Source organism: Sesamum indicum, linkage group LG2 (genome assembly GCF_026168435.1).
Source record: "Sesamum indicum cultivar Baizhima isolate 11 linkage group LG2, ASM2616843v1, whole genome shotgun sequence".
Taxonomy (NCBI): domain Eukaryota; kingdom Viridiplantae; phylum Streptophyta; class Magnoliopsida; order Lamiales; family Pedaliaceae; genus Sesamum; species Sesamum indicum.
The window spans coordinates 22,154,550-22,167,469 of record NC_142658.1 but is presented as its reverse complement, the minus strand read 5'-3'; the positions used below and the strand labels follow the sequence as shown (position 1 = coordinate 22,167,469).

General features: G+C 38.4%; 3 protein-coding genes across 3 annotated transcripts; 2 read left to right on the top strand and 1 right to left on the bottom strand.

Annotated features, from left to right (window-relative positions):
- Nucleotides 1-95: 95 nt before the first annotated feature.
- LOC105156571 (uncharacterized) lies at nucleotides 96-2,500 on the bottom strand. The gene has a single exon (XM_011072742.3). It carries the CDS (start codon nucleotides 2,210-2,212, stop codon nucleotides 275-277), a length of 1,938 nt encoding a protein of 645 aa, XP_011071044.1. The 5' UTR covers nucleotides 2,213-2,500; the 3' UTR covers nucleotides 96-274.
- A 1,901-nt stretch (nucleotides 2,501-4,401) lies between these two features.
- Nucleotides 4,402-9,944, top strand: LOC105156569 (Actin cross-linking protein). The gene is made up of 4 exons (XM_011072740.3): nucleotides 4,402-5,127; nucleotides 7,260-7,892; nucleotides 8,534-8,825; nucleotides 9,545-9,944. Exons 1-4 carry the CDS (start codon nucleotides 4,507-4,509, stop codon nucleotides 9,580-9,582), a joined length of 1,584 nt encoding a protein of 527 aa, XP_011071042.2. The 5' UTR covers nucleotides 4,402-4,506; the 3' UTR covers nucleotides 9,583-9,944.
- Nucleotides 9,945-10,583: 639 nt separating this feature from the next.
- On the top strand, nucleotides 10,584-12,851 carry LOC105156570 (uncharacterized). Its single transcript, XM_011072741.3, has 2 exons — nucleotides 10,584-11,496; nucleotides 12,098-12,851. Exons 1-2 carry the CDS (start codon nucleotides 11,000-11,002, stop codon nucleotides 12,543-12,545), a joined length of 945 nt encoding a protein of 314 aa, XP_011071043.1. The 5' UTR covers nucleotides 10,584-10,999; the 3' UTR covers nucleotides 12,546-12,851.
- Nucleotides 12,852-12,920: the final 69 nt, after the last annotated feature.

The following is a 12,920-nucleotide window of genomic DNA, read 5'->3' as shown; positions in this document are numbered from 1 at the left end:
TGCATTATCACTATTCGAGCAAAGAACATCGTTACATGTGTCCTTGCAAGATTTCCTCTCTAAAAGTTGTAAAGTGCTACTTATCAAGTTGAGGTCACTGTTCACTGCTCCTGGTTTCACACAATATTTCTGTTCTTTCTAATAAACGGAGCTTTACATAGAAAACACATCAAGAGATCTCTAGCTGTGATCATTCTTTCTATGTGGGTATAAAACAAAGAAATTTGGGGAAATCATTCTATTTATGTGGATATTCAAGAAAGAAAACTGGGGTTTAAGGCCTACAGGGGTCCAGAGGTACACCACACAAACCTTTGTTTCCTGAGTAAGAGCCTCTTGGGAAATTGGTCAGAGGCCTTCCAAAAGGTATTTTTCCCTCAAGGAAGTTATCCGAGAGGTCCAGCTCCTTCAACTTTCTCAGCTTCAGAAATTCACTTGGTATTTTCCCCGTAAAATGATTTTTCTGCAGCTTCAAAGTCTCCAGGGAGCTTGCATTTGCCAACAATGGCGGCAGTGCGGAGTCTAAGTTATTGCAACTCAAATCCAGGCTCTTCATTGTTTCTAATCTCCCGATGGAATCAGGTAATCTACCTTCAATGAAGTTGTGCGACAAATTAATGTGCTGGATCTCAAGTTGAGTCCCCATACCGATTTGCTCAATACCACTTGTGAAGTTATTATCTGAAAGGTCAAGAAATGCCAATGATCCGCCAGTAGTAAATCTGCTTTCCACCTGAAAAACCCATTGTAAAGAACCTGATAATTTGTTGGAGTGAAGGTCTAGAACCCCCAGGCTTGCTAACTTTGTGACTGAACTAGGGATCTCACCGGCAAGAAAGTTAACTGATAAGTTCAATGAGTAGAGTTCCGTTAAGCTCCCAATCCATTCTGGTATTTTGCCGGTCAGATGGTTGGCTGATAAATCCAGCTCTTGTAGTGCACTTGGAGTGGCTTGTAAATCCTCCGGTAATTCACCCTGGATTTTGCAGTCTGCCAAGTAAATCCTAGACAGTGATGGCAATTTCAGGAGCCACTTAGGGATGGTGGAAAGGTTTAGCCGATTGAATGAAAGATCAAGCATTTGAAGACTTCCAAGTGAAGCCATCCGATGGGGCAGTGGTCCTTCAATCATGTTGTTGGAAAGTGTTAACATAAGAAGCTGCGGAAGCAGACTTATTGAACTTGGTAGTTGGCCTGATAACTTGTTGCCATTCAGGTATAATTCCGTCAGAGATCTTAGATCACCTAAACTGGACGGAATTTGTCCCTCGAGCACATTGTTTGCTAAGGAAACTCTTTGCAGAGAACTCAGGTAACCAAAAGAGTAAGGTATTCTTCCTGTCAGCCGGTTATCGTTGAGCCTCAAGAAACCTAGACAAGGCATTTGATCAGGGCCTAAAATGGTGGGTATCTCCCCAACAAGCTGATTGTCGTTCAGGTAGATAATTGAAATAGCTTTTAGCTTAGTTATTGAAGAAGGGATTCTTCCAGTTAACGAATTGTTCGACAGATCAAGCTCTTTCAACGCCTGCAGATCACCAATATTAACAGGTATATCTCCAGTGAGAAGGTTATTCTGCAGGCTGAGACTTTTCAGGCTAGTCAAGTTTGATATAGACTCAGGTATTGCACCTGAAAACCTATTTGAATGTAAATCCAACCTTCTCAAAGCTTTAAGATTCCCAAGATTTGCAGGTAGAGAACCACTCAAGCTGTTTTCATTTAGACATAACTCTTCAAGTTTAGACAGCTTACCGATGCTCTCTGGCAATGGACCCTTAATGTGATTGCCCCACAAGGAGAGTTTTCTGAGCCCCGGAAGATGAAAACCAATCAATGAAGGGATCTTTCCTGTTAAGCCGACAAGCCCAGATAGATCAACAACTTCAAGATTGCTCAGAAGTGTTATTGAGGGCGATATCGAGCCATACATGTAAGACTGGAGAGGAGCATCATCTGTAGTGATAAAACCTGGGAGATTGATCTGTGTCACTCTACCAGTTATGTTGTTGCAAGAAATCCCATCCCAGTCGCAGCAGCTATTGCCAATCCACTTGTCAATCCGGCCGGAGTCGTCCGAGTGAATCCCTGCCTTGAAACTTCTCAGGCCTTTGAGGTCATTGGTATGGCATGTTCCTCCAACACTTTTGGTGCTCTCTCCGGCTGCAATGAGAGCTAAAACTGCTACAAACCATACAATCTCAGAGCTCATCTCTACTGTAGTGATTGCAGAAAAGGTGATGAAATTGAGCTAAAAGTAGTAGTAGTAGTTGAGAGAAATTAAAAGAAGAGAGAAGGAAGGAATCAATGAATCAAAAATTGGTCAAAGAATTCCCCAGATATGATTTTCTTTCTTTTCGGTCTTCTTTTCCGCTTTACAGTTTGTAAAACATGGCGAAAGGCATAAATGTGTCTGAATTATGGTGTCCATTGACAATTGTTGAGATATTTAACTGAATCCAATAAAGAGATGCTCATAGTTTTCAAATTTAACAAAATGTATGTCAGAGCTTTTGGAGTCTTGTGCTATCTTTCAGTAGATTTGCAAGTTTTTTGGCCTAATAGCCCACATGTTCACGGGGACCAAGATTGCTGCCATTCACCACAACTTCCAAATTTTTAGGCAAATCTTACTCTACTTTTGAATATTGCATTTTTCAAGACTAGTCCCACTTCTCTGTCGTACCTTAAATCCAATCTATTCCGGTGAACAACAGAACGAGTAATTTAAGAAAGTTTAACTGGACTTGACTTTGGTCTCTAATTCAGTCGAATTATATGGTAAGTATCACTATAATTTGATAAGAGAGTATACTTATTATATGATTGATTTAACTAAACAAAACTTTTTTTTTTTTTAATAGAGACCCTTTTGCTAATTTGAAATCCCTTTGCTTTTTGGTTTTTGGTGTGTGTGTGGGTTTAAATCGTGGAGTGTGTATATTTGTATAATAATAATATAATAATGAAATACCTGAAAAAATGGTGTCTGTCTTAATTTGCGGCATAGAGTGTTGCACTGTATCTTGGTAGATAATATTATCCTAAAAAATGGTGTGATACACCAGAAACTTAAACTAATGATATCTGCCGTGGCTTAGGTGGGCACTGCTACTTGTCTGACTACTGACAACTTCCATGTTTCCGAATTTTGTTTTTGTGTGCGACTTTGATTTGATGCATTATCCCCTACTTGTCTCTACACCGCGTACGTACGTACACGTACATATACATATACATATATGTACGTTAAATCTCTTAGGCCCAAATTTTTTTTTAAAAAATGACGTACCAAAATAGGCCCATCCATTATGGACTTCTCAAGTCACAGCCCAAGGCCTAGAACTATTTTTGACCTACTCAAATGTTCTAGTTGCCCAACATTAACAACAACGCGTGGGAAGTAACGTTTTTCTCAGATGCATCAATTAGTCGTGTGTGGACACAAGCACGAGCTAAGCCAACTTCTGCTTCTAGAAAAATTAGTCGCACGCGTAGATTTATATGGCCCACGTACACACACCACGCGCCCTCCCCACTCGCCACCTAACTTTATCTCCATTAATTTAAAACCCACAATCAATCCTATATGTTATCTATTATAATTATTTGAATTTATTATGACAAAATATTAATTGTTTTCACTTTTAAATAAAAGGACTTATTTTTTTAAGTTTCTCCAAACAATAATATATTTGAAATTTATAGACATATTTATATATATTTATCACATTAATTATAAAAATTTATATATGTACTGACAACTTATAAATTTTATAGCTTTGTTTTATTCGATTATCTCGAGATTTTATTTCTAATAATAATTTGGAATATAAAATTCAAACACATGAGAAGTGAATGGTAATTAATGACAAATATGCCCAAAATGAATTAAAAAAGACACTTACAATATGATATTTGCACCTTTCCATGCACACATGATTGCTTCCATTTTCATTTGATTGCACTATAATAGTGGATCTCCTACTTTTATTTCGGGAATATACCATTACCACCCAGATGATGATGATGCAAACAATCACACTATATGAGGACCAAATCACAAATCATCTAGCACTTCTATTTTGCTATAATAAATAATAATAATTCTATACATATATATACTAATTGTATCAAAAAACTTAATTTTCTCGATAACATTCATAATAATAAAAAATAAAAATGTTTTTAAGACAAGTATATATATAATTGTTGCACGCACTTGCACTCGCGTCTAGACATAATTTGTGTATGGCGAGCATGAATAAGATACATGGCACCTGGAAGTTTCATTGTCAATACGTCAACTCTTCCCTCTAATTTCACACAACCTTACTTAGGAAGAAACAAAATTTTTACACTACAAATCAATACTTACCTTTGTGCATTATATTTATAATATATAATTAATTGAATGAATTATATAGTAAGAATACAAAAACCAGAGACAAACCCTCTCTTTTTCTCACCCCTTTAAAATAATTTCCATTTCACCCACTCTGTGCTATGGAGTTCTTCAAGAAATCAAAGGCTGTGAGGCTGAAAAGCCACTTGAACAAGTACTTAATCGCCGACGACGATCAAATCTCCACCCGCCAGAGCAGGAACGGCGCCGCCAGGAGGGCACGGTGGCTGGTGGAGCTCGTCGACACCAACCCCCACGTCGTCCGCCTTAAAAGCTGTTACGGCCGCTACCTCACCGCCTCCCGCGAGCCCTTCTTGCTAGGCATGACGGGCCACAAAGTACTCCAAACTGTGCCTGAAAACCACACAAAGGATTTGACGATCGAGTGGCAGCCCGTTAGGGACGGTTTTCAGGTGAAGCTAAAAGCTTTGGGCGGAACGTTTTTGAGAGCCAACGGCGGGACGCCGCCCTGGAGGAACTCGGTGACGCATGATAGCCCGCACGCTGCCGCGACACATGATTGGGTTGTGTGGGATGTGGAGGCGGTGGAGGTGCCGGAGGATGAGGCTGCGGCGGATTACTGGTCGATGGTTTCGAGCTTTTCATCAATTTCAGATGAGATATCGGGTCTAGAGTTCGGGTTCGGGTCTCCGGTTTCCGTCCGGTCTAGTTTCTCCGGTTCGGAGTCGCCTTCGCCTAGGTGGTTCATGTCTATGAAGAAGGTACGTTAATTGCCAAAAATACTAATCAATTATTATGCAGTAAATGCTTTCCTATAATTTTTACATAAATCAGTAATTCCAAAAATATTAATTAGGTTGACTTTGAGAACAGTATGCTATTGAGTTATTGGAATTTTTATCTCATATTTTCTATTTCAAAAATTAAACACTGATAGCATTCATAATTCTTTTGATTGTCCAAATAGGTGACTTAAAGAGTTTTATACACTTAATTATTTCTTGACAATTCTGATCCGCAACGTAAATACATGTATGGAATATCCTAATTTTCTAGAGGAGATAGTGGGTGTGACTATATATGCAAGTTTTAGAAAGGTGTGGTTATGGGGCAGGTGGGCATTTAGGTCATTTCATTTCGTACAACATCATTACGTATTGGATTGTATCAATTGGTCATCTTGTTAGGTCAGAAATGTCACCTTCTACTTATTAATACTAATCATCTTCATTTCTCCAAAAAAAAGAAAAATACTAATCATCTAAATAAATAAATTTACACATATGGACTTTGAAAAATAAATAAAGTGAAAAATTGGAGAAGCTTTTGGGGCTAAGTCCAATATGCCGGCTGCTATAACTGGCAATTGTCTTCAGCTCCGGTGTTTTCATATTTTGTTTTTATGTTGTACCTTAGCAACCGCGGACGCGTCACACCTCAGTACCCTCCTCAACTCAAGCCGCATGCCATTGCTCCATTTTCGCACTCACATGTAGCATCTACTTATACGTCAATTTTTACTGACTCTATTGCATTAATTAATACAAGTAATTACGCTTTCTCGTTAGATTTGATATAATTATATTATTTAAAAAAATATATTTTGTACTTTTAAAGTTTATTTGTTCTAGCAAATAAATCCATTCGTTAGATTAATTATTATATGTTAAATAATTTTTTATGATCAAATTATCCTCACAAGTCTTCACACATTAATTCATGTGAAAATATATATTTTCATAATTATAAGGATAGTTTAATTCAAAAAAAATTATTGATCTACAACAAGTCAGTAATAAGTTAATTAAGGATAATTATTAATTTTTTCTTCAATTCTTTTGTTAATATCAATAAATTGAGTGAATTTTAATTAAAAAAGGAATTTGTTGTTAAAAGAAAACAAACCTTAGAGGTTCTAGATGTAATTTTTCAGACCACAGTGGATCTAGAAATCAAATCTCAGAAGAGACGAGAGTAAATATCTTTGATTAATATCATAAAGTTTTATTGTAAAGCATGAAATAAGGATATCTAAAAATTAGTCCAATTTGGTAGTTTTTTGTTAGGCTTTTATTTACTTTATGTGATGAACTCAAAAAAATGTCCTTGCTTATTACATCTTAATTATTTATTTTTTATAGATTAAGTGAATATTTTTTTTATAATTTTGATTTTTTTATCCACTTCGCCTGTTGATTTTCAATTTTTTTAAAAAGGTAAAAGATACAGAAGTGAAAAAGTTGATAATTCCAAATTTTCATCAAATATCATAAGCATTGATAATTGACAAATAATAAAGGATATTTATAAATTATGTTGCATTTTGAAGAAATTGATAGTAATATTTATAAAACAATAGATCCGAGGGATAAAATATTTAATAATATGTATGGGTTGTTAGAACTTAGAAATGAAATGTTGAAATAATAACTTGGTTTATTATCTTGCCTGACTAAGTTTAGTACAACACTTTTATTACAAACGTATTTTTGTGATAAGAATGAATAATTATTAGACATTATTTTACGAATATAAGTGTATGATTAATTAGGTGGATCATATTTATTTATTTTTTATGTTTTCACCTTCGAACGAATCTAGACCTTTATTGCCAAACTCCACAAACACAAACGATGCCCCAACCCCACAATTCCAATATCTTAGTTGAATGAACATATATCTGCCTCCGACTATCTCTCCGCCGGCAACTGCCCCTCCAAATTTCCTCATCTACTTTCCCCAAAATCACGACGACCGCCATGTAAATACCTTTTCAAGAATCCTATCAATGTGATTCAAGATTTGCTCTGATCACACCTAAACCTCACCAAAACCCATCTCCAATTCTTTAACTAATTCTGTTATTTCTGTCTTGGGTCTCAAATTTCTACAGAGCCCTTTGGTTTCAACCCCTAGAACAACAGCCATGGACGTGTTCAGGACTGCCAAGGCTGTCCGCCTGAAGAGCGTCCACGACAAGTACTTAATCGCCGACGAAGACGAGGAATCCGTCGCCCAAGATCGCAATGGATCCACTAAATCCGCCAAATGGACCGTTGAATTCGTGGATTACTGCGACACCATCATCCGTCTCAAGAGTTGCTATGGCAAGTACTTGACAGCGTCTAACCAGCCATTTCTCTTCGGCATGACGGGGCGTAAAGTGTTGCAGACGCTGCCGAAAAGGCTAGATAGCTCCCTCGAATGGGAGCCGATCAGAGAAAGCGGCGCCGTGAAGTTGAAGACGAGGTATGGGCAGTTTCTTAGGGCGAATACGGGTCTACCGCCGTGGAGGAATTCGGTGACGCATGATATTCCGCATCGGACGAAAACGCAGGACTGGGTTTGCTGGGAGGTTCATGTGGTCGAGATACTGGATGCGCCGGGGCCGAAATCGGCACCGCCGGAAGTGGCTCCGAAACCGGCACCGCCGGCTGTGGCGGGGAAGGAGGATTCTTTTGCGTCGGAATCTAGCTCCCCGACCACCAGCCATTCATCGAAATCTGTTAGCTTTTCTAGACAAGAGGTAATTGAATTAATTCTTTTAGTTTAATTTCATTTTTGGCTTAATCATGATGGATTTCGTCTCATGAAATTTGGGTTTGATAAAGATTGATTCGAACATTCAAAGGATAGTGTTGAAATTTATATAAAGTTACTCGGATATTCAAAGCATGGAACTGAATTTGTATAAAAGTTAAAAATCGAATATTCAAAGCTTGGCATTTGAATTTGGAACACAAAGAACCGAGTGTTGGTAATTGAAGTTTATATATTCCAATGTGTCATTTGGGATAAAAAGCAAAAATTGGTGACAAGATTACAGTTTTAATTTCAAGATACAGGGAAATAAATAACCCTTGTAGAAAGTATTTAATTCTGCAAACACAGTTTGCAATTTACAGCAGTTTCCGTTCTCTAATTCAAATTGATTTTGCACTTTGTATTCCATGTTACAGAGTACATTTTTCTTTCTTCATGCATTTGCTAATTCAATTTAATCTGGACTTTGGTGTGCATCCGTAAAAAAATGAAACAGCAGAAGAATTGTATGCAGAATTCAAAGTGCTCAAAGTTGCTGAGCTTTCAAATGTTATGTGTTGACTATGTGTGTTTTTGTGGTTTATTTATGGATGCTGACTATTGGATTTTTGGGGTTCTGCGCAGTCCAGTGATTCTTTAGCTACTTCACCGCCAAAGGGAAGTGATGGGAGGTTAATTTATTTCCATCTAGCCAATGAATATGGGGAAATCAACGAGGGGTTTGAGGAGCTGTGCATTACATTCAAGGGCAACGAAGTGAAAGAATTGACAAAGAGGCTGGAGGGGGAGTTAGGAATTTCTGGTCTCACTGTATGCTCACGAAGTCCATTGAATGGGAAGCTTTATCCTCTCCGTCTGCAGCTTCCTCCTAATAATTCAACCTTGCATGTTATTGTGGTTCCACCATCATCAAAAGGTGATCTCTTGCAGTTTATTCATGTTCTGACTCTGTCATGTGGTGATGTTTTTTGTGATTTTTGTTTGAACATGCATAAATTTTGCTGGAGGCATGTCTGGAATCTTGCTGAGCCACCAATTGGAGTCTTAACTTTCTTTCGATTTTTCTTTTCTTTTTCTTTTGCCTTCCCTTCAACTATTTTGCTCCATAAGGTTGTTAATCTGTTCAGATCTTATTTTTCGTCTTGACAACTGGAGCGGCATTGCATTAGGAAATCCATTGATTTTGTAAATATTATGAGAACCTGATATCATTGATTTTGATGTAACATAATTGCTGATCTTTGCTTCTAGAGATTATTGGTTGAGTCACTGGAATCAACTCGAACAGTGTTCAATACAAAGTATAGTGTAAATTCAGAAATTGATTGATTAAGAAAAGATTTGCCTTGAGGAGCGCATAAAATTTTGGTCAACTTTTGAGGATCGCGTGAAGTTTATCATAGACTATGATAAGCTCTATGTTATTTGCTTTCCCTTTTTCTACTTTATGGCAATAGATAGGAGTTTTGTGTTGAAAATTGATGTAAATGAGGCTAATACAGTTAATGGCATTCTTGAAATCTAGTTCTTACGTCTGTGATTGTATCTGTTCTTGGTTTAGATTTCTACAGCATAAAGTTTGTTGTATGGTCTAAAGAGATTCTTTCCTCACATTTTTATATTTTGGTTTGTCAGTGAGTCAAGATTCGGAAACAACAGGAACACCGCTGTAAAAGGAATTGACAACAACAATTTTGCTTGATGGGTGCATGTTTCTGTACATCCATCTTCCGCCTTCATTCCTATGCTTGCTTGATCGATCAGACAAAGTATACGACCTATTGCCTCAGCGACCATAAAACATCTGTACATACAATCAAGGGATTGAAGGTGCAAACTACAACTGTATTGCTAGCTTCTTGTACTTATCTTGCTCTTGCTTCTTTTTTCTTTTCCCCTGTGGGCTGTGGTTCTATGTACCCTCTGTTCGTTCTTAGTCTGGGTATTATGGTCTGTGAACAAGTGAAGTTCTGATTGCTGAGTTTAATGTCATCGATCATCATTAGTAAATCAAAGCGATTGAAGTGAGCAGTCAGATTGTGAAATTGATCACCAAAGCAGGTGAAATTCTTTCATATCTTGAATCAGGAGCAGATTTTCGAATCGTTGAATCGGGTTAAATTCTTCGATGAGATTCATATGGAGGAATGGTGTGGTTTCGTGATAATCAGAGCAATGCGAAAAGAAACGCCCACAAAGTCGTGATCTAGTACCTACAAGAAAACATATTTAACAATGACTTGTGATTCCAAACGAAAATCATCATGAACCAATGAGTAAACGTCATTATTACTAATCCAAGAGAAGGATGTAGAAATATCTTAGGATCAAGAAAGTCATAAATCTTGGTCGCATAGTAGCGAAATTTCATGATTACTTCCCAATTGGACCGCAGTTTATCTTGAATGAAATCTGCAGCACGAGTACTGGGCCACAAGAGTTTAATCGCTGTTGTCGCTAATCCATTAATATCTAATTTGGGCCCAATTTATCCTCACCACTCATTGCCCGCGGCCCACCCGACCAAAAAAAAGACGTCGTGGAATACGACGTCGCATGCTCGTCGTCCAGTCGCCAAATTGCCACCAGGCGACGCCAAAGGAGATTCTTTTGTACGTAAGCACACGCTTTTTCCAACACACACGAGAGATACTCTGTCGGCCGCACTGCTTACGCGCCTGCACGTTCTCGCCCTCCCCTACTCGCCTCTTTCTTTTAATTCATACTCCCTTCTCCGTTACATGCCTGTCACACACATTCTATCCTCCCCCAAGTCCCACTCCTGCTTCACCAGAGTTTGAATTTTGAATTCCCCAAACCACACACGCCCTCTAAGATTCTCCCACCGCCCGTCATTTTAACAGACTTCCTAAAAATATCGCTACTTAGCGGAACATCCGCCTTTCAGCTGCACTGGCATTCGGTCCCTCCAACGTTGACGACTGTCGTACTCGTCGAAACTCGCCTGCCCCGTTTCCTTTTACACCTATATAACCCTTAGGAGCCTTTCAAGAATCATCTTTCCTTGCATTTACATATCGTACTCGCGCTGATCGATTTCTTGCAGAGAATAAAGGTACTTTCTTGAAAATGGGCGTTGATTACTATAACATATTGAAAGTCTCGAGAAATGCAACTATGGAGGATGTAAAGAAGTCGTACAAGAAGTTGGCAATGAAATGGCACCCGGACAAAAATGCAGTGGACACTAAGGAAGCAGAGGCGAAGTTCAAGCAGATAAGTGAAGCATATGATGTTTTAAGTGATCCACAGAAGAGGCAGATCTATGATTTGTACGGGGAAGAAGGACTCAGTTCTGGTCTGTATCCGCCGCCCAGTTCGAAAGACAAAGATTCTGGTTACGGCGGAGAAAGAAGGGGTTTTAAGTTTAGTCCGAGGGATGCGGAGGATATGTTTGAGGAGTTCTTTGGTGGACTGGATGGAGGACAGGGGAAACGCACTGGTGGTGGTGGGAGGTTGAAGAAGGCGGCGGTGATGGAGGCTAAGTTGCCGTGTAGCTTGGAGGAACTGTACAAGGGGTCGAGGAGGAAGATGAAGATATCAAGAATCGTCCTTGATCACTCAGGGTGGGTACATTAGAGTAGTCTTATTTCTTTATCGTCTCTTTCAATTTTTCTTATTAAATTTGCAGGGTATGATGATGGGGTTATTTGAATAATGGAAAGTTGATTAATTTTTTGTATGGGATTGGAACTTGAGGGTGTGATTGCATATGTCTGTGTTTGTTTGCCTCGTATATGTGCATCCTTAACATGCCTTGATTCTTGTGGCTTCTACAAGGGTAAGAGTTTTCTGCGTGTGGCTAATGGATAGCACCTAATGTGTTGGGGATTTGAATGGAATAAGAGAAAGGTATATCACACCGTGTTCTGGATTAGCATCATATTGATCCGGAAAGATTAGGTGTGATGTTGAATATATATGGTTTCCTTATTGTGCAAAAGAAGCCAATATTTGTATAGATTTATTCCGTTATTGTAGAATGAGTGCGTATGCTCATCCAAAACATGATAAGCTTGCATTGCCTGTGAATATCTTTAACGATGTTATTATAAATGCGTGTATATTGCTCATGATGCATGTCAATAGTAGAGCTGTGTCTTCTCATTTTTCATCACTCCCCACTATATTCTCCAGTCTGTACTCATGTGCAAGTGATTATTGCAGCAAGCCTATCACTGTTCAAGAGGTCTTGGCTATACATATTAAACCCGGTTGGAAGAAGGGTACGAAGATTACATTTCCAGAGAAAGGGAACCATGAACCTGGTGCTGCTCCTGGAGACCTAATCTTTGTTGTAGATGAGAAGCCACATCCTACTTTTAAGAGGGACGACAATGATCTAGTAATCAATCAAAAGATCTCTCTACTGGATGCTCTGACAGGCAAGACTGTCAAGATAACAACCTTAGATGAAAGAGATCTGGCTGTCTCAGTATCAGATATTGTCAAACCGGGCCATGAAATAGTTATAAAAAATGAAGGTATGCCCATATCAAAACAACCTGGTAAAAATGGAGATTTGAGGATCAAGTTTGATGTCAAGTTTCCTTCAAGGCTTACGGCAGAACAAAAATCAGATTTGAGGAGAGTCTTGGGCAGGACAACTGGTTAATGCGGGTTCAGCCCAACGGTTATTATTTGCCATAAACTCCAGTATTGCAAGTGCAACTTAGTGTATATACTTAATGTATTCAGGGTACAAAAGTTCTTGTGCATAGTAGGAGAAATACGTTGAGTTGGCTTTTCAAACATTTGGAAGTATGTAAGTTAAACTTAGCTACTATACAAAACCTTTTAGCTGCTATATACTTTTGTAGTTTAGTTGAAGATAAAAATCTTGTAACTTGCTTGTGTAAAGATGTTTGTTAACTTTCATGTTGACCTGCAATAGGCTTTTCCTCAAGTTCCCTTCATCAAATATGTTTACCAGAGTGTCTTGAATTTGTGGCTTCTCTGATGCCCTGGATGATCCGTAACTTTAACTGAG

Excerpts from the sequence above, each read along its gene's own strand:
- LOC105156569 (XM_011072740.3), top strand. The coding sequence starts at position 4,507 with ATGGAGTTCTTCAAGAAATCAAAGGCTGTGAGGCTGAAAAGCCACTTG. Across the intron at positions 5,128-7,259 it reads GGTTCATGTCTATGAAGAAG|AGCCCTTTGGTTTCAACCCC; the intron begins GTACGTTAATTG and ends AAATTTCTACAG. Across the intron at positions 8,826-9,544 it reads GGTTCCACCATCATCAAAAG|TGAGTCAAGATTCGGAAACA; the intron begins GTGATCTCTTGC and ends TTGGTTTGTCAG.
- LOC105156571 (XM_011072742.3), bottom strand. The coding sequence starts at position 2,212 with ATGAGCTCTGAGATTGTATGGTTTGTAGCAGTTTTAGCTCTCATTGCA.
- LOC105156570 (XM_011072741.3), top strand. The coding sequence starts at position 11,000 with ATGGGCGTTGATTACTATAACATATTGAAAGTCTCGAGAAATGCAACT. Across the intron at positions 11,497-12,097 it reads ATCGTCCTTGATCACTCAGG|CAAGCCTATCACTGTTCAAG; the intron begins GTGGGTACATTA and ends TGATTATTGCAG.